The sequence below is a fragment of the Ambystoma mexicanum genome, chromosome 14 (assembly GCF_040938575.1).
Source record: "Ambystoma mexicanum isolate Mex_15411 chromosome 14, UKY_AmexF1_1, whole genome shotgun sequence".
Taxonomy (NCBI): Eukaryota; Metazoa; Chordata; class Amphibia; order Caudata; family Ambystomatidae; genus Ambystoma; species Ambystoma mexicanum.
The window spans coordinates 632,303,088-632,324,849 of record NC_090940.1 but is presented as its reverse complement, the minus strand read 5'-3'; the positions used below and the strand labels follow the sequence as shown (position 1 = coordinate 632,324,849).

The window sequence follows — 21,762 nt, the reverse complement described above, 5'->3', positions numbered from 1 at the left end:
AACTGCTCGGAACTGCTCAAATTAGTTTGTTAGATCAGAAAACTGGATGCTAAAAGCAAGCAGGATCTGATGCAATACAAACCACTCATGTTAAAATGTACAACTTGACTACTCCGCCTTTTACAAACACTAGTATATTCATCAATTTCCGCTGGTCTCCAAGTGAATGCATTTGAATGGATTAGAACAGGGATGGGGGCAGGGAGAAGGGAAACAGTCCTACACTTCTGACAATAGAAAGAAAAGCCGAAGCCCCAGTAGCCATTTCCTCTCCCCTTTGCATCTGAGTATTAAGGGCTAGTCGAATCAACAGGAGCTTGAGACCCACACAGAGCGAGCACGAAAACAAAATCCTTGCTCAAGCCTCACTCCGCTTCTAGTTGCCTTCACCTTATGGACCACTATGAAGATGGCTGGATATTGACCGAAGCCAGTCTCCATAAAATATGCAGCCCTTTTGCCCACCTCCTGCAATTCTTTCCTCCCTTTCGGAGTTTCTGAACAGAGATCCTGAAAGAGGAGTGCATTTAACCATACCAGGAGAACTGCTCAGCTTCCCACGGCTTCTCTCAGTGTACACTCTCTGTCGTTACCCTCCTTCACTGTGACCAGGATGGTCACGGCACATGTTTCCCTCTTGTTGGTAGCAGGACTGCCCTGGCCATGTCTATACGATGTGATGAATCTGAGGCGGTTGTCCGTTCTCCCCTAATGGGGAGACATGGGGGGGGAACCCACTTATGGGATTAGGGACCAACATGTTCAGAGAACGCAGTATGCCCAAGCATTAGTACACCCAAACCCTTCTTCAATGTTCAATCCGCCCCTCACTTCTTTTGATAAGGCCAATATCTGTTATTGTCAAGTTACCCCACCTTATAAACTTGACAAGATTAAAACCTTAGAAAATGTAAAGTGTATTACAACTGACTCTATGGCATGTACTGAGAAGAAGAAGATGACTAGTAGTCCAAGGATCACTCTGGAGAAGCAGAGTGAGCACTCTAGCTTCTCAACAACTGAGAATAAGAAGATGACTAGTAGTCCAAGGATCACTCTGAGAAACTAGAGCACTCACTCTGTTTCTCCTATGACTGAGAAGAAGATGACTAGGAGTCCAAGGATCACTCTGGAGAAGCAGAGTGAGCACTCTAGCTTCTCAACAACTGAGAAGAAGAAGATGACTAGGAGTCCAAGGATCACTCTGGAGAAGCAGAGTGAGCACTCTAGCTTCTTAACAACTGAGAATAAGAAGATGACCAGGAGTCCAAGGATCTCTCTGGAGAAGCAGAGTGAACATTCTAGCTTCTATAGGAATGTGATTGGCCCAAAGCAACTCCCTTTTCTAATGCAGGAATTTAAACATCCCACAGCTGAGATTCATTATGAGAGCGACCCTCCAAGGAGGAAACTTGGGAGCCGTGCAGTGGCGAAAGGAACGAGAGCCAGAAGGACAGAGGCAGAGAGCAGAGGAGGAGAACGCGAGCGGGGTTCCAGTTGCAAGGAGTGCTTGCGTTGTTGCCGTGTGGAACCTCTGGGCATCCAGAGTACCAATGAAGCTTCCAGGGGAGAGGACGCATCGCTGGGGAGAAGCAGACATCAGGAAACCCACTGCCGACCGCGACAAAGCACCAAACGCGACTGGAGCCTCCAGAGACGCAGCAGCTGTTCTGGAAATGCTGCTGCCTATGAGAAGGCAGCAAGCAGGTACACGGCTTACCCGAGTGGAGCTGCATGTCCGGGGAGCACATGGTGAAGGCAAAATCCGGATTAAGAGGTTCTGGGACCCTGTGAATGAAGTGCAAGCCTGGGACCCACACACCCATATGAGAAACTGAAACAAAAGCAAACAGAATATTGCGAGTCTTGGAGATAGTCCACGCTAGGACTATTGCCTGGCAGGCAAGTAAACCAGCCAATTGTGAATGTTACGAGTATGGGACTCACACCCAAAGAGGGACAGTCCTTGAGAGGACGAAGGCTTGGCAGGAGAGTATACCAAGCCGGTTTGGATATTGCACGCATGGGACCTGCACCCAAATAAAAAGTTTGTGAAAAGATAACTGCTTAGCAGGCGAATGAACCAAGCAGTTATATTGCGAGTCTAGGACCTGCACCCAAATTACGTGAAGAACACATTGTGCAAACAAATCCTACACTTGGCAAAAGGAGTGTGCCAAGTAAGTGGGATAAACAGGAGAAGCAGAAGGAGCATATTCTTGTGAACTGCCAATTGACATTTGGTTAAGCAAGTACAGGCCCAAGAGGCCCCAAAAGGAAAGTGTAGGCATGAAAGGCCCCAAATAGAGGGAAAACCTATAAGAAGGATTTTAGGGGAAAGGATTACGACCCTAAACTCGGAGTCCTACAGTTTTGAACGTTTATTTAATGTTGCCACTGTTGATTACCCAAGAGACTGGGAACTTTTCTGTTGGTTAGATCTACTAAGAACGCTACAAGGAACCTAGGAGAAAGGATTACGACCCTAACTTTGAAATCCTATATTTGTAAATATTGCTTAATTTTCACCAGTTCTGATTACCCAAGAGACAGGGGGCGTTTCGATTGGTTGGATCTACAAAGAACACTTTACTTTAGGAAGAAGTTCATCCCTGCACAGATGATATAAGTTAACAGTGTCGGGGACAGAAGTAGGCTTTTTGAACCAGGACGGTGATGGACTTTATAATACAGACATTCTGACAATTGCCTTTCCTGGAGGCAGGGAATCCCCCCAAAGTTTTAGGAACAGAGAGGCATTTTCCCAGCCCTTTTTCATTTAATGAAAGTGTCTACACCAAAAACAGGCCCCCGTTGTGTCCGAGCCTTCCTTCTGCACCCTCACAGCGGTCGATCTGGCCTCTGGCCATGCTTGCCATGAAACCAAAGTCTAATGCTTCTGCACCAGCAGAAACTTCCAACACACAAATATGTTTTCAAAGCAAATCAGCGGGAAGTTAGATCAAATTCTGAGCGACGTGTATGTTCCGCTTGATTTGATTGTTTGGCTCAGTGAATATAGACTTTTATTTTGCATAACTTAGACCGTACTTACTCAAGAAATGTTTTGGTGTAACTTATGCAACAATAAAAAGTGTAGTACTGAACCAGGCCCAAAAGTGTTCTAAAAATCTTGTAAATGTCTATTTTGCAGTGCTCATACATTTCTGTGTCGACTTTGCAGTACTTTTGTTGTAAAAGATGGCTGGGTAAATATTTTCTTTGCTTCACGCTCTTAGAACACTTGCATTGCCTCACTATATATAGAAGTATGAGGCAATAAGCAACAATCCTCATCGTACATTGCCGGAAAAAGGATTCCTTTGACGGCTTCTGGGAGGAGTGCAGCGTATATTGCAGCCGGGGCGGGTGAGCCAACCAATTAGATTTCTCGGATCGCGGGCTGAATCCCACGATCTCAGCAAACTGAAGGCTGCTTCCCTGCCCCGCCATCTCACCAAACCCTCCCCTCCGGTCACTGTTTAGTCGTCTCCCCACTTACTTTATTATTTTGCCAATGGCAACCACCGCCGCTCCAGCCTCTGTCCTGGTCCGCTGGCCGCCATGGAAGCGGAAAAGGGGCTCTGCATGGATACCCATTTTCCACCTCCCACAGCGGCCATTTTAGGTAAGTATTTTGTTTGCGTGAAAGGGACACCACAAGGCGTACCGTTCATTCAAACAAAATGCATTGCTGTTAGCACCTCAGGTTTGTAGATTTAAAACCTGGTTTGCTAATAGTAGTAACAACCGGTCCGGCAGGCCGGATCGGAATGGTGCTGGGACCCATCATTTAAGGCCTTCACTGCTACCTTGGGCCCAGGGCCATTACCACCCGATCCAGCCTGCCAGGTGAAGTGTTATTGCTATATTACGTGAGGTACCGTATTATGACCTGAGCATGTCTTATCACACATGGCAATTTGATATCTTGGGTTTTGAATGCAGGTTCTTAAACCAAAACTCTACTGCTTTGATTTGCGATGTTACACTGGATGAACCTGGCAAGACCTAAATCGGTAGGGAACACAATGTCAAAAACAGTGTATTTTTCTTCGATATCGAATGAATACCTCAAAGCCTTGCTTTGATGCCATTCAGGCGGAGAGAACAGTGCTTACTAAATTCAGGATGCAGCGGTGCCCACTCTGTTCTTACACTGGCAGATGGGCAGGCTCTGCAACACCCAATACAAGTGGTATTGCACTTGTAACACAAAAGAACCCAGTGAACATTTTCTTACACTTTACACCCCACAGAAGAACTTCATATTAGTTCCAATCATTAAGGACATGGATTGCAGTTCTTGTTGTTAAGTAGAGATAATGGAGTCATGTAAGCTTAGGAAAATGGAGGACATTCCCTTACCTTTAACATATTTAGAATGTAGCTAAATGATACTGAGAAGATGTTTGTGCCTACCGAACAAATTACAGGAAATATTTCAAATCTAATAGCTTTGTATTCTCTTGAAGCCATGGGTATCTGTGAAAAAGTTGCTTGGTGTGGCCTATGTCAATAACATTATTTTTTCGTAATGGTGGCAGGTTTTACTTCCTTTTACCACTGCCTCACGGGCACCGGGCACCGAGCACAGGAACTGATTTAAAAGATTCGGGTTTGGTAGGTTCTTGTTAGTTATGATTCTCCGTAAGTGTTGTAGGTTTCATATTATTCAGTTCTATTATCGATCGACAGACTGAAAAACTGATGGGACTACGGGTTGTTCTTTTTCGTCTGGCCCTAATGAACGTTTAATAAAATAATTTGTGCAAATATGTACGCAGATGTGTACTAATGTAAACTGTTAAGAAAAATGTACAATTTCACAGAACAAAAATATCTCGCCTCACCATACCCATAGCCTGCCTTACCGCTAACCACTGTTCCCAACCAGCTGCACTAATCTTTAAAACAGGCCTCTCAACAAATCAACGCTGTGCAAAAAATAAATAAATAAATAAAGCAAGCAACCACGTATGGACCTCCACACAAGGAGACGGAAAATACTCGCCTGAATTGCGGGACGCCACGCTCTTGCTGATGCTTTCCAGTTGCGTCACCCGGATCTGAAGAGTGTCCACGCTGCTCTTCACGTTGTCAGCCTCCTCCCCGGACTGGCGCAAAAGGCGGATCTCTTTGTCCAGGTCTTTCAGTTTGTCCGTCTGCCCATCTATCACCCTCTTCATTGAGTATGCGGGGGAAAAAACACAAGTGCTTGTGAACAAAAAAAATAAGAAGAGAGAGTACACAAAGTACAAGCCAAGCTAACCAAAAAAAGTATATACATAAATGAGAAAAGAAAAAAAACACGTGAAAAATATTTTACCAAAATGTACATACTTTGAGAGCAGGGTAGCAGCGAAAACTAAAAATGTCATCATGCCTCGGTGGGGTTCGGGGAGCACCACATTTTTCAATAGGCGGTGACCAGCTCACCATTGTTATCAACAAGCTCGGCCTCAGGGGAGGGCGGGCTGGGCAACCGCCCGGGGCGCCCCATCGCCCAGGGCGCCATTAGCCCCAGCCACGCCAGCTCGGGGGAGTCTTTCAAGGCCCACCCCCCCCCCCCGAGCTGGCACAGTGGGGGAAGGGGCACTGTTGCTATTAAATGCGCCCGCGGCGGCCACATTTCATGACAATGTTATTAAATGCACCCCTCCGCGGGAACTTTTAATAACAAAAGGTGCCATTAGCCCCCCACCACGCCAGCTCTGGGGGAGTCTTTCAAGGGCTCCCCCGAGCTGGGGTAGTGGCAGAAGGCTTGGCAGGCGCCTCATTGTTATTAAATGCACCTGCTGCGGCGGAACTCATTTAACAACAATAGGGTGCTAATGCACCCTATTCATATCATTACCTCCTCGCCGGAGTGAGGAGGTTAACAAAAATAAAAAAGTGGTACATCCTGCCCGCCCCACCCCCTGTTGACCTGGGGCACGCGGGTGAAGGGGGGGGCACCAATTCGCCCAGGGCACTGCTGCCCCTAAGGCCGGCCCTGGTTATCAAATGCGCTCATCTCCAGAAAGCGCAGCGTATTTAATTTCAATAGGACGCCTGTCACGCCTTCTCTCACCACGCCAGTTCGTGGAAGACTTTGAAAGACTCCCACATGAAATGGCGTGGTGGGAAGCTAATGGCAAGGTAAACCGGGTGGTCGCTGGGGCGTCTCATCCCTAAGGCCGGCTCTGATTGAGAGATTGGATATGTATTTGCGTTATGTTTTTGGGGTCATGGCCCAAAAGGCTTGACAGCCCCTGGACGTGCTGATAGGAGAGTAAATGCCAAACAGGATATACCGACATACGCCCACGTTTGCCTACAAGCAGGTTTCGTTCAGTTCCGTGTACCATCCACCACAATGTACTTCTGGCCACAAGCCATCCTGCACTGCAACATGTTTTTACCAGCCTATCTACCTAATCACGATCACGGCACTGCGCGCACCGCTGTTGCCTAGCTAGTAAAGAATATCTCCCTGCGCTCTGCCCCTCCTGCTTAAATATTATATGATTGTAGTGAGCGCACCAGTATTATCTAAAGCCTCACTAGAGCATTGGTTCATATTAGTGAAATCTCCCCGCCGAACGCGGACCTCCCCCATATGATTAAGGCCGCAGTTGCCGCTTATGCTATTACCAATGCTACAGCCCTTTGTTGACGCCTGGGCCAATGTTTTCTGCCTGTGGCAAGAGGCCAGCTGCTCAAGGTTGCTTGGTTCTGGTCTATCTAGGATATAACTTTTATCATTACCAATGTATTAACATATATTGTCTGGCAATACTGGTCGCTGCTAATTGCTTTGTACCCTACTACTAGCATACATCATGACCTATCTAGCTTACTATTGCATGCACTGAACTAGCCTTCGCTGTGAATTGCTTTGTACCTCACTGCCAGCATGCACCCATTTAGCCTATCTTTGCATGCACTGAACTAGCCTTCGCTGTGAATTGCTTTGTACCTCACTGCCAGAATGCACCCATTTAGCCTATCTTTGCATGCATTGAACTAGCCTATTGCTGCTAATTTGCTTTGGACCTCACTACCAGCATATACCTATTTAGCCGATTACTGCATAAACTGAACTAGCCTGTTAACCATGGCCACATTCAGAAGAGTGACACTCACCATGGCTACTATTCTCCCACTATTCCATAATATATCACCCTCCAACCTCCCACCCACCACATGGTCTGCTGCTACACTGACGGCAACCGCCCCTCTCCCGGAACCACTTTTATCACCAGCAGAATGGATCACCAGATTCGCCACCCCCCGCCCCCCTCCTCTCATCCCATGTCCCTTGCACGTGACAAAAACTAGACTACGCACCCGTACCAACACTCCTAATGACTTTGGTCTCGATATCACTTGCCCCATGCATCTGAGAAATAGAAGACTAGGTTCCCGCACCAGCTTCAAGCTTAAGGCTCCTAGGACTCCTAGCATGCACACCGGGGACAACAGACTGCTGACCCCTACTCCTCCAACAACTCACACCGGCACTCACACTGACTTCAGTCTCGCCAGGTCATCTAACCAACCATCAGAAGACTTAACATCACCTGCCATCACTATAATCAAGGGTGCCCTTATCAATGCTCGTTCCTTAGTAGCTCACACCACTGACATTGCAGATCTGATCGTATCCAATCACTTGGACTTCCTTGCAGTCACAGAAATGTGGCTGCATCTCGCTGCTGGCCCCGCACTCTCAATTGCCATCCCTGAAAACTACTCGATCATCAGAGCAGATAGAAAATCTGGGATGGGGGTGGTGTGGCCATCATTGCCAAATCCAACCTGAACATCAGAGAAGTTACTAACCTAGGTCTAGTTTCCGCTAAACTTTTTTCCATCAAACTCCCACTATCTAACTCCCGAACCATACTATTCCACCTCATTTACAGACCCCCTGGGGCCATCACCTCCTTTGAGGAGGTCATTTCCCACCTACTGGCATCCAACACTAAACCAGGTTCACAAATTATCCTAATGGGCGACTTTAACCTTGGCCTTCATGACCCCAATGATGCAAATGCCTCCTTGCTTAATGACACTATCACTCAACTAGATCTTACACAATATATCAATAAACCTACACATGCCAAAGGTAGAATTCTGCATTGGCTGGCCGACGTCAACTGTAACATCTCCCCGATAGACATCATCCCATGCGCCTGGACAGACCACCATTTTATCACCTTCTCCATACCAAAAGACATCATAAAAAGTGCACCGACAGCTACTGCCTCACAAACCTTGGCTAGGAACAAACGTAACATCACCATTGAGAACCTAAATCCCTTACTACATCCTATCACCAATACGTCTCACACCATCACTAACTCAAATCCCACATCCCTAGTTGAACTCTATAACACATTGGAACAAGCCCTTAACCAAATAGCACCACTTAAATTAAGGAAGACCAAACCCACTGCCCACGTGAACAAATGGTTCTCTGCAGAACTAAAAGCACTTTGCAACATTAAAAGAACAGCGGAATCCTGCTGGAGAAAGGCCCCTTCCCTCACCACTAAAGAAAGATTCTCCTCTGCAGCAGTCACTTATAAAGCTGCCATTACAGACACCAAAAAAGAGATTTTCAACACAAGAATACACAATGCCAAATCAGGCACAAAAGAACTATTCTCTATCCTAAGAGAATTGGAATCACCTTTGTCCCCCCTCTGATGACTTTATCAAGGACAAAGCTTGGTGTAATAACATCCAACAAGCTCTCTAACAAAATAGCTCTCTTACAAGCTAGGATAGAATCCAAAAAAGCCAACCTCGCCTCTAAAGATGTATCTAGCCAATTGCCCCGCCTTCCACTTCTCCCCTGTCACAGAGGACGAAGTAGCCAGCCTAAAGCCGTCTAACTGTCAAGGTGACCTGCAATGTTTCCTCTAATTATTTTTCCCTAAGTGCGGAATGGTTAGCTTTCGTGCGCACTTTATTTTCCATGTGTGCAACTGAATAACGAGGTAAGCCACTTTGAGAGCATCCGTACACAGTGAGCCACCATCTCGGAAGAGTTTGGAAGGGTATTTCCCCTTTCCAACCACTGCAATTCTTTACAAATCAGATTAGAAGGTGCACCTTACAACAATGTTTTCAAACATATATAGGCTAAAAGAAATATTTGATATGTGATTATAAGGAGAGCTCATCAACCAGTTCAAGACTTCAAGATATGCCATAGTACCTACCAAAGGTACTCCACTGCAGAGAAACACATGTGTATGCACCAAGAAACTTTGTAAACACAGGATAGACAATAGGTTTAGCTGTGGCTATTAGTTTGTTGACACTGTTCAGAGACCATACAGAAAGTGTTTAATGCTTTTGAAATAAAACACATGTTTATTTTAACAAAAAACAAGTATTGTTTATCACTGATGTGGTTGTCAAATAATTCAGATAGAAAATGGAATAATGGCAGCTAAATGTAATGTGCAACTTTAAGGAAGTAATTCAAGGACCCGAAGAACATGCCTCTATTTGTGTAAGGGCGATTATTGCATCAGAATAACTGCACCACAGAATATGACCAGGGTCTCTGCTCACCATCCACATTACGATGCCCTGTGAGTTGTGACACTATTTAATCAAAACAAGCCATTAATTTTTACTCTCTAAACACAGGAAAATGTGCCAAACAAAAATGTGAAACCATGAACATATAGGAGCCTTCCCACTGCTTCTAGCCGCAAGGTTCCACTGATATGTTTTCGACTCGGTGACCAGCAGAGCAGTGGCATAAGTAGGAGCTCTAATAACATTACTGCCCGATGTCAAGAAGAATTTAAAAGGGAAAGAACATATTTATTAAGCGTGAAATATCCCTACTGTCGAAGCTAATTATTTTCTTACTCCCTGAAAAATCATTTGATTCCAAGTATGGAGTAAAATCGTATCAGAGCCCGGCTTGTAACCAGGACATAGGAGGTGAAATGACAGGGCACATAATGCAGTTTATAGTTTTATCCACCCTTTTTCACAACAGCCTAGATACAATTCAACAAGAGCCTTAGTGAGGTTTCTTCAGGAGCCCATTAAAAATACATCACATATATTTGCCATTAAAGTCAATAGTAGCAATGCTCACAGGTACAACAGATTGAGTGCCTTCTTCTTTAACTAGGAACCCCTTTTCTGAAATTCACGGATATCATTTGAACAAAATGCACAGGGATGCTAGAAGCAATAAAAGCAATTGCATTATTATACTGAAAAGCCATCAGCAGCTGAGAATAGAAAAAAACAGAAGGTACAGTTTCCTAGGCTGTTACTAGAGTGTCCTAGCCTTTACCAAATAAGCAACACATCTCCCTCACTATACTGCACTGCCTAAACATCTGATTTGTTCTTCACCACGAAGGAGTGTTCTCCTGTGCCCTTCCACCCATACCCCTCCCCAGCTCATGTTCTAGACTCCAATAGTAGTACACTGGGTTCTGTAAAAAATGGGGGATTTTAGTAGTAGAACACTAACTGGGATATTTGTAAACCCACAGTACTTCGCAAGCCAAACATATTTAAAGCCTCACTGTGACATTATGTGAAGTTAAAATGTCATGAATCTACATATGCACAATTACTATGAAGTGACTACAAGATTGTTTGCAACATACCTCACCTTTAAATTATTGGGTAGGATTATACAAGTGCTCAGTGAAACAGTTGTTGTATACTAGTGAATTACCATATAATATGTTAAGGTCTATGCCCATGGAACTCTGAAAACCTGAAAAGGATGCAGATTGTGTAGAAAGCATTCTAATTCTCTGAATATCCATTGCCCTAACACTATATACACAATGCCAGGCATAGCCCATGCACGTTATCTCTTGCAGGTCAAGTAAATGATGTTGCAGTGTTGCTCTCCGCTTATAGGGCAATGTTAACAATGCTAAAGTAGGAGATGCTGAACATGGCCTTTGCCTACTCAAATTCTTTAGAAGGCAAATTCACATTTTAGTTTTATAATGCATTAACTTGCTAAGGGGGCCTTACAACGTGATTGTGTGGCATATGTACAAAGAATAGGAAGCACGGGATGAGGCTAAACATCCAAATAGCCTGCCTACTTCAGTCAGTATCCGATATTTGAGCTGACAGTTGGGTTACATAGTCTGGGTGACACTTTTGCTAAGGCGCCAGGAGTAACAGAAATTCTTGTGCTTATTCATATGATAACACACAGTGGATGCTTGTGCAAATCTGGTAACCTTTTGCAGTGCCAGGGTAGTGATAGTCATGGTTGTCTGGTAATATCTGAATGTGGCCTGGGGCGGACGAGAGTCATAAGGTGTAAGGGTGGTTGAGTCAGGTATAGGACTCATGGGTGGGGAGGGAAGCTTATTTGGTTAATGTTTGCAGGCATATCTTAGCCATATCTTCTGTTCGTGAAACCACTTGTTCATATTCGTTTATAACCTTGTGTATGTGTATTCTGTTTTGGGGATTTTTAGGTTTTTAAGGTCACGCTTGCATAGTAGGGCAATGGAAATAGGCTACACCAGAATATCAAGACTAGTTAGTTCAATGTAGCTTTATTTTATGAGAAAGCAAATATTAGGTATCTGCTTTGGCTCGTGCCTTATTCAATCTTTGTGAATTGGTGAGATGTGTCTGCGTGCACTGCTAAAATTCTTCTGAGCGGCACCCAGCAGGAAGCTGGGCTAGCGCACATGCGCACATCTTAGGGGGAACATTGGTGACCTGTGACCTGCCATTGTTATCAAGGATGGGGCTAAAGACCTAGCTCCCTTCATCACAACCCTAATCAACTCGTCATTCAAGAACTCATCAGTGCCCAACAACCTTAAAGAGGCATGGGTCCTACATCTCCTCAAAAAACCTAACCTAGACCCCAATATTCCAACCAACTTTAGGCCCATCACGACTGTGCCCTTTCTCCTGAAAATACTAGACAGAGTGGCACATCTCCAAATACAACGCCATTTGGAAGACAATAATCTCTTAGATCAGCGACAATCTGGTTTTAGACCCAGGCATGGGACAGAAACAGCCCTCCTGGACCTAAAAATCAAAATGGATAAAACCAGAGACAAGGGCAACTTGGCCATCTTGCTCTTGTTGGATCTGTCTGCAGCCTTCGACCTAGTCGACCACTAGATTCTGACTAAACACCTCTCCTCGGCTGCCACATTCTCCCAGAATGGCACCAACTGGATTCGTTCCTTCCTGTCAGACAGAACAACCAGGGTCTTTGCCCCCTCCGCAGACCCTGCACCTATCCAATGCAGAGTTCCCCAATGATCTTGTATCTCCCCCACGCTTTACAACATCTTCACCAAGCTCCTCTTCGACCGTGACGACCTGGGCATCACATATACAAACTATGCTGTCAACACCCAAGTCCTCATCACACTCACTGGGAGTTATGAGGATGATGTGGCAAAACTAAATGAAATTTACCTCGAAATCTGAGCTTGGATGGCTACCCACAGCCTCTGCTTAAACAATGACAAGACAGAACTGTTCTTCGTCGGTTCCCCAACCGTCTTCTTTTAGTTCGTTTTTTTTTCTCATAACAGTAAAAGTTCCATGTTTATTTTGATAATAAAAATTGCAATCTTTATAATTGTATTTGTTTAAAATGTGATAATAAACAATTTAAATAAACGTACAGCATATAGTATAAAACCATTTACATTACTCCACTACCTCCAGGAAATCAGAAAACAGCACACACAAACTGTGAGCCAAACCCATTTGTAAGAATCAAGGATTTTTAATGGAGAGTTTGCCGTCTGATAATATTGGCAACCAACTGATGCAAAAGGGATATAGGTGAAAAAGCAAGGTAAAAGAAAGGTAACCTCCATCGCCCAGTGCCTGCTTCAGTCGAGCGTCTGATGACTGATTATTAAAACGGCATTTAATTAAAACTTCAACGTGGTCCGAGCAGATGACCAGGAAATGGGAATACAAGTAAAACAGACAATGTAGCACCATGTGGATTCCATCCATGGAAGACCCGCTGACTGGTTTGCCTACAGCAGATCCACTAGCAGGTCAGACTCGACCCTAGATACCAAGCCTTCACCATCGATGGCAACATCATAAAAGTCTCAAAAGAAGTCAAAACACTGGGTGTGTATCTCGACTCTACTCTCTCACTCAAAAAACAAATTAACTCTACTATTTCATCTACGGCCTACACAAACTTATCAACGCCTGTAAACCTTTCTTAACCACCAACAGTTGTCTTACATTGGCCAGGGCTCTGATACTATCCAAACTAGATTGCTGCAATACTCTCTTCCTAGGTTCTACTAGCCTCAACCTGAACAGACTACAGATTCTACAGAACAAGGCCCTCACATGTGCTCTTAGCCTTACCAGCAAGGCCCATATCTCCACCTTCAGTAAGGAGGCTTGCTGGCTACCCATCCGCGATAGAATCTATTTACGGTCACTCGTCATCACTCACAAATGCCTCTCTCTAACAGCCCCACAATACTTATCAGATGAATTCACCAGACAAAGCACCTCCAGACCGACGAGGTCGCCATAACTTCACCAACTCAACATCCCCAAGTTTAACCTGAAAACAGCTGGGGGAGCAAGCTTCCCTGTGTTAGCAGCAAAATGTTTGAACGCACTTCCCGTGGCAATCAGAGCTGACGCATCGTTCTGGTCGTTCAGAGCCAAGGTGAAGGAGTTGCTCTCTACTCAGCAATAGCCCATTACTTCCACCCTGTTATGCCTCTGTTTTCCATAGCTCAGGACCAATCTGTAACCCGGTCCTGTTGTAATTTTTGCTGCCTCTACTGATAAGGACCTGCCTGTAACCCAGTCCTTCATACTATTTATTGTATTGTACATCTATATGTTGTGCAACCTTCTGTAACTTGTGCTGATCCTAAAGTCTAATGTGCCCAGTTACACCAGGGTTTGGCTGCGCTTTACAAATAAAAAACGAAATAAAAAAAAAACGAAAGTCAATGCCTTTGATGAAGCAGCAGTGATCCTGCACCTCTGAAATGCAATGCACCACTCAGAAAATCACATATCCCAGCTACCATGTGCACCTTCCTTCCATGTAAAATGGAAGCTCAAAAACTACATTGCATGGATTAAGGGTATCAGTCAGCAGGTCAAGAACATACAGCAATCAGCCCTACAGGGCTTTACACATTGTGACACAGTCCCCTGCCTGAGCTTGGGGACCGACAGTAGGGTGGGGCAAAGGGCCCAGGGCCTCCCAACGCTAGTGGAATGCTGTGCCTGGAGGGGTTTACAGGGGAAACCCAGGACCACACCAACTGAGATCCCTGCACAAAGGCAGGGAGGGTCAGAGGCATATTTCCAACCCCACCACCCCTACAGACACCCAGAGGGCAAGCACAGACATTCACAATACACACACACGGACAGCTATGGCCAACAGGGGAGCAGGTGCAAGTAAAGGACCCTTAAAGATGGCCGCTACGCCCATGCTGACCCACACAGCAGCAGGGACCATTTGAGGGGAGTTGGGAGCTATTTAGATCCTGCTTGTAACATTGAAGAGCTGTGTTAGCTTGACACCAACAGCTGCCAGGGGCCACTTTTGTCTCCCCGGGCCAATCACTGCCCCATCAACGCACCTATCAGACTTTAACTCTCTGCCTTTGGGTCAATCTATAAATAAACATTAGGGCACATTTATACAACATTTGAAGCAAAAAGGGGTCATAAATAGTGGACAAAATGATAAATGTCGCTCTAATATGGAAGTTAGGATTGAGGAATGCTACGTACTAGCGCCGCGTTCTCCGTGGTAGCTCCTGGTCATTGGTTAATGCCGGATACCAGGAGCTGCTTATCCATCATACATTTCGAGCCCTGCAGTAGTCCTTTAAAATGGAATGCAATAGAAAGAGGGCCGGTGTTATTATGTTTTGCAATCAATTGGCACATGTGTTGTGATTTTCTGTTGAATCCTGTTATCAAAAAATTACGGCATACCGCGAAAGAAGCCCATCTAGCCGGCACGCGCCACTCTTCCAATTCAATTTTAGGGGTCCATTAATATTTAGCTTGCGAGGCCCAATTGATGTCAGAGGCTTTAGGATTTCACATCAAATAGGAACTACTTGGGTCCGGCAAACAGTCAGACAGGAGGAATGCAGTCATCTGTCTTTGCTCAGGCATGTAGCTATAGGCCCCGGGGCTTTACTGGATTCTGTAATGCCCCTGCGGCTCGAGGCTTATTGCTTAAATATCTTGCTACGTAGTTCTGTAGACTCTTAAAGGATAACTGCCAAGTTTATATGGCATTAAAGAACTCTGGTGGGCAAGTGGTCCGATGAAGGCGTGGTAGTTCAGGCCCAAATAAGATGATTGTGACCTTTTTAATTATGTGTGACCCTGTTTATAGGGCCTTTTCCTTGCTTTATGATCTTCTAAAGAGGGGTAAAGAGCTTTCTCTTAGGGTTTCTGCTAGAGGAAATTAAGCAAGAAGTGGGACTGCCTGACATCAGCATTAGAGAACGGGGTTAACTTTAATTTGTTTTTAGTAATGTCAAGAAAAAGTATTTTTTTCATATTTAAAAGAGAATGATAGTCGCCTGTGGTTAGAAATTAGCGATATTTGGCTAAGCCTTAGGTCGTGTGCATTAGACACAGTGCACACACAGCCAGTGAATAGTTTCTATGTAGTCATTAGATATGTTGGGAAGATCAAAAAAAACATACAGACCTTCTAGGTCCTGCCAGCCATTATAAACCCGAAATAATCCATTTGGCTTGAAACCCGTTTCTTGACCATGACTCTTTGCTTGGCCATTATGGATTTGCTGCTTTAGTTTTATTTTTTATATGTGTTTTTCAGTACAAAAGTAAAGAAACAAAGGCATATATAAAGAAATTCAGTTCCGATGAATACAATGTAGATCCCATAAACAAGAAACGTAACATGTATCCATAGACCTTAAGTAACACCAGCACTCAAAATTAGTTATAAAAGCAAACCAGAATCCAGTTATTAAGAACATAAAATTGTTCTCAGACATTCTGAGCAGTGTGGCGCCAATGACAAGCATAAGCAAATTGGACATATATCGTAACTACTAAGCATCATTGACCCAACATAGAGCCGTGTACTCACTACAACCACACGGAGGAGGAAGAGGGTTCTGTAAAGGACAGATAAGAAGAGGAATAGCATCGCACTGAACTAATAGCTCCTGGTGAAGGGAATAGTTCCCCGAAACGTGTTGAGCAGATAGCCAAAGAACTAGTACACTACAGTTACCACAAATTCATCAATGTGTTTAAATGTGTAGAATTTGATGGGGAACAATCGGGTTAATAAATGTGGTTTATAATCTGTAGATGAAATAACGGAAGCAACAATATATTTATTCAATTTACTTTTCTTTCTTTTGTAATTGAAATTTGTATAAAATTTGAGTCATGAAAACAAATTGAAATCTGTGTTGAGTATATGATGAAATGTTGTCCATATGCGAACCAATACACAGGAACAGTAAAACTATTTTTAAAATACGTTTGCATTGATATTATTTTAAAACAATATAGTCAAAAGTAAACCTTTGGTTGTTTGACAACACACATTGGGTGTGCAAGGGACGGGAGAGTTCCACAAGTGGGTGGACATTTGTTTTTTCTCTTTCTGCGTCCCCTGCCTTCAGCTGTTACTCGCTTGTCGCAGGGGCACTCCTGGAAGAGACAGGCCACATCTATCGCTCTTACGCTCCAGACAACAAATAGGAAAAGGCCAGTTCCCCCAAGATTTCAAGGTTCTAGAGCTGGGTTTAGTTACTTTTGCATTACCAATTAAGAAACAATTCTGGCCAAAACATTACATTAAACAGGATATTGTCAGCGTGTTCCCCTTTCTCCCCCAATGCACAGCGGAGGCGTACTTGTGCTAGTGGACAGCCGGTGGAATGGTATGCCGGAATGGCCTGCAGAAAATTGGAACCGGCCGAGGGAAATTTGGTAGATCTTCCGTGGGGCAAACGAGAGTAGCACTCCTAACCATCCGAGCTTGATCACAATATAATTTGGCCCAATGTAAGACTTTAAATTGGGCTAAATGTACTGATCTTTTACCCATCCCAACCTTTAAAGAAGATACTTTACAATTCGATACACACGACTACAACAAAAACAACTGACGTGGTATAGAGAGTTTGCAGTAGGGAATCTGTGGTATGATATTATCCGGGGGTTATATATACTGCTCCTTACAGTCAAAACGAAGGAACCCGGACTGTGGGTGCGTTGTGGCATTTCCAGCTAAGCGATATGAGGGGGGTTTGCAGTCTTTTCTGTTAGCCGGCCTAGAAGCACTAGATCACACATTTGTCAGGACACCTTTGGACTGTGGGGATGCAGTTTATGTAAAGATAACCGTGTGCCCAACCTGGAAGCCTCACCTGGTGTAGAATGCGGGCTCTCGAAATGAAATGATAGGTTATTTATAACGCCCTTAATACCCCGAGGTTTCTAAGCGCGGACCCCGGGATCCAACCTGTGGTGCTCTGTGTCGTCTTGCTTCCAAGGTGAGCATGTTGCCCCTGAGCTATCCCCCCCCCCCCCCCCGAGAGAACGGGAGGATGCGACATATTGGTCAACATTCTTCACAGTCCCAAATGGCTTCCTGTAGTCATTATTGTGAAGCACGCCTTGCCCATGATGACCTTTGAATATCTACAGGGACTTGAGGCAACGTATCTGCAGTCACTAGTTTGGCACAAGACTTGCCTAACACTCCTGGGTATTGCCTCGGCTTTCTTTTCAATTTTGTTACAGAGTTTTTAATGTTGTATACTGTTTGTTACCGCCTGGAGTGTGTATGTGACACTTGGAACAATGCATTTTGATTGAATTGGCGTTGTGGGTTTTGTCCGAACCGAGTTAGTCTAGGGTTTAATTTGCATATGGTATTCATCCCACCGTCTCCTGCAGATGTTGCAGTCCACTCCTGCAGAATCTGTGGCTGCCATGCGTGCAGTCAAACCACATTCCTGCAGATGGCACAGTCAAACCACATTCCTGTAGATGGCGCAGTCAACTCCTGCAGAATCTGGGGCTGCCATGAGTGCAGTCAAGCCACATCCGTGCAGATGGCGCAGTCCACTCCTGCAGAATCTGGGGCTGCCATGCGTCCAGTCAAGCCACATTCCTGCAGATGGCGCAGTCCACTCCTGCAGAATCTGGGGCTGCCATGCTTGCAGTCAAGCCACATTCCTACAGATGGCGCAGTCCACTCCTGCAGAATCTGGGGCTGCCATGCTTGCAGTCAAGCTACATCCCGGCAGATGGCGCAGTCCACTCCTGCAGAATCTGGGGCTGCCATGCGTCCAGTCAAGCCACATTCCTGCAGATGGCGCAGTCCACTACTGCAGAATCTATGGCTGCCATGCGTGCAGTCATGCCAAATCCCTGCAGATGGCGCAGTCCACTCCTGCAAAATCTGGGGCTGCCATGCGTGCAGTCAAGCCACATTCCTGCAGATGGCACAGTCCACTCCTGCAGAATCTGGGGCTGCCATGCGTCCAGTCAAGCCACATTCCTGCAGATGGCGCAGTCCACTACTGCAGAATCTATGGCTGCCATGCGTGCAGTCAAGCCACATTCCTGCAGATGGCGCAGTCCACTCCTGCAGAATCTGGGGCTGCCATGCGTGCAGTCAAGCCACATTCCTGCAGATGGCGCAGTCCACTCCTGCAGAATCTGGGGCTGCCATGCGTGCAGTCAAGCCACATCTCTGCAGATGGCGCAGTCCACTCCTGCAGAATCTGGGGCTGCCATGCGTGCAGTCAAGCCACATTCCTGCAGAAGGCGCAGTCCACTCCTGCAGAATCTGGGGCTGCCATGCGTGCAGTCAAGCCACATTCGTGCATATGGCGCAGTCCACTCCTGCAGAATCTGTTTGCGTGCAGTCAAGCTTCATTCCTGCAGATGGCGCGTATGTGGCTGCCCCATGCATGCAGTCAAGTAACCTTTATCTGCTCAACACATACTTTTCGCAAATACTAACACATGCAAAGGACACCTTGCTTCCTTTTGTAGCCACCTGGAGCTTGCCAAACTTTCAGCTTAACAAGCAGGGCACCGTTTTCAGATTAAACCCCCCATTTATTCTCACTGATGTAACTATTCGCTCAAAACATCCCTTATTTGATATTGTCCAGAAACTGATATTGTAGGAGCTTTAGTTAACGTTTTAATAAAAAAAGGTATTATGTTAGTCGCAGAAACTCTGCAAAAGGTGTATTTCTTGCTATATAAATGGCAATATTGTTGGATGAAAACGAGACCATATAAACGACATGTTCACTCGTTTGCAAGCTGCAAGCAAACGGAGCACCCCATTGGGTACTCCTCACTTATTTCCATAGACTTGTGTTGCCCCCCTGCGAGGGAGATATGCAATGCTGTCACAAACGATGCCTTTCAATGGGTTGCGTTCCCATCAATTTATGCCTAACAAGCTCCGACGGCTGCAAGTCTCGATATTCTGCTATTCAGTGTGTCTTAGCAGTTTGCCCTTACAGTACTTGGGGGACTGCCTGCGTCGCGCCAAGAATCACCGGCCATTACTGTAATTCGATTTGAGTTGGATCGAACCGAGTCTCCAGGCGTCGCGCGCAACAGTGGCGGGAACGCGTTTCTTCATGGAGACGGATGACGAGCTGAGAAATCTCTACAAAGGGCCATCAAAATATAAAGACTTGAGGATCGAACGCACAATTGGTCAATTTTCCTATTGACAGGGGGATCCAAGGTAGGCGGGCAGCGGGCCCATGACATTAGGTCTCTATGTTGAACCTACTCATAGCATACGTCGATCCAGTTTAAGGCCCCCGCTTACCTCGCCTCCACTGAACCATGCATGGAGTCAATCCAGAGGGACCAAGTTCAATCCCTCTGCGATAGGGAGTGAACCTGTTCACTGCCGTCTCTCCTGGGCAGGTCCATCAGAATGCCTCCCCGTGCCCCCAGCACAGGATATAGGAAGCCGCCCCCCTCCAGACACGGAGATCAAGTAAAAAGGTTCAACCTTCCTTCCAGAAGTAGAAGCCTTTGGGAATTGATAAAGAAGTGCTTCTTCTCCAGAGTGGAGCAAATTGAAAGAAGACGTTGAGAATGGAGCCCCGTCCCAAGTGAGCACCCGGCCACCTCGCCCCAAAAGGCCTCTTTCTGTCCTCAACGCTGCCTGCCAGGCCCCATAACCAACCAACCTGCTGGCACAGCTTTTCATCCGAACAGCCTCTACTCTAGGTAGTGGCAAGTCTCAGAACAGCCAAGTGGTGCTGAGACTGAACTCAAACTTATGAGCTCTGGGGGTCATTAAAAATATATGGACCGCTTACCTTCTGTGTGTGGAAAAGTGCACGGTGTATCACGGCTTCTGCAGGCCAGCGGTGCTGCCATGCGGCGCCGTAAACGCATGATTCGTGGAGCCACAACGGTTTTTTTTAGTCGCCATCATTGGCACCAAGAGACTTGCAGTGTGCTTTCACCATTAGCAATGCAGGCCTTGGTGTGCTAGCGTGCACACTGCTGGCAATTCAGAAGCCTGCACTGGCTTCAAGGACATGCATTATAAAGGGGCCCCATGGCAGACGGGCAACGGAACAATATCTGCTCCTTTTAGGGTGCAGAGTTGCTGTTGACCGCCTCAGCCAATCTATGGAACGATAAGTCGCTTTTGAACGATAAAGACATGTGTGCTCTACAAATGCATCACACTCGCAGTCTTTCAGATAACTTTAAACATGCCCTTGGTCACAATATCCACTTTCACAGCCAGCCCAGCACCACTTCCAGGGGGCAATGTCTTAATTTCAGATCCCAAATACAAAAGACTGCACACGTTTCGCTCGTAAAGACTTCTTCAAGGATTCTAGCATAGGATTCGCAATTGGTCTTTCCACACCATGTGTGCCAGAGTCTTACTCGCAAAAACACGTGCAGGCCATTGTACTTGGGATCTGAAGTAAACACTTTGCAGAATTCACAATCAAAATGATGTTCCTTATTTGGCATAAAGGCAGACAAAACAACATCGCGAACATCCATTTGATGTTGTGGGTGGGGGGGCGGGGGGGGGCAGTGGGTTTGATGATACATCAGCACGGGGCCACCAACAGCAGAATGGACCGGTCCACAGAACGAGGTCGGACCTTAGCTCTTCTGCTGCAACTTGTCACCCCGTATTATGCACATTTGTGCTGCGCATGCGCGCGCGCACACCGGGCCAAAACAATATTTATTTGCCTGTATTGAGGGTAAAAATGGAAGGCTGCAGCAAACAGGGCACCCATTAGGACTTCTCACCCTGGGCAGGCCTCCTGAGAGTGAACTTCTTCCCACGTGAAGAGGTGGGTTATTAAAGGGTGTGCGTTTACGAATAATGGCGCGTGCACAACCCATGGCAGCGGGCAGGCAGGCGGGCGGGCGGGCGGGCACCATGTGGGCACCTCGAGATATGTCATACATAGAGATTTGGAAGAAGGTGGAGGTCACACCCCCAGGTCACACTGAGTCTGCGGTTACTTGCACGGTCCAGGAATGGGGGAGTGCAAAGGAAACGAGGCATGCGCTATGAAGCCGGCCAACGAAGAACTCGAAGCGCAATACCCGTGAATAAAGCTCAGTGGGTGATCAGGAAGAGACTGTGCACGAGCATAAAGCCCAGCTTACGCCAGCGGTAGGAAAGCTCAGCGAGTTAACGAAGCCACTGCTGAGATTTCTTTTTCCGCT

The 21,762-nt window shown here is 45.9% G+C and overlaps 1 protein-coding gene across 3 annotated transcripts in view; it reads right to left on the bottom strand.

Annotated features, from left to right (window-relative positions):
* Window positions 1–21,762, bottom strand: part of TRAF3 (TNF receptor associated factor 3) — a 460,451-nt gene that overhangs the window by 19,702 nt on the left and 418,987 nt on the right. For all 3 annotated transcript variants that reach the window (XM_069638108.1, XM_069638107.1, XM_069638106.1), the window contains exon 10: window positions 5,015–5,183. In XM_069638108.1, the coding sequence (XP_069494209.1) occupies window positions 5,015–5,183 (169 nt within the window). The remainder of the gene's footprint in view (window positions 1–5,014; window positions 5,184–21,762) is intronic.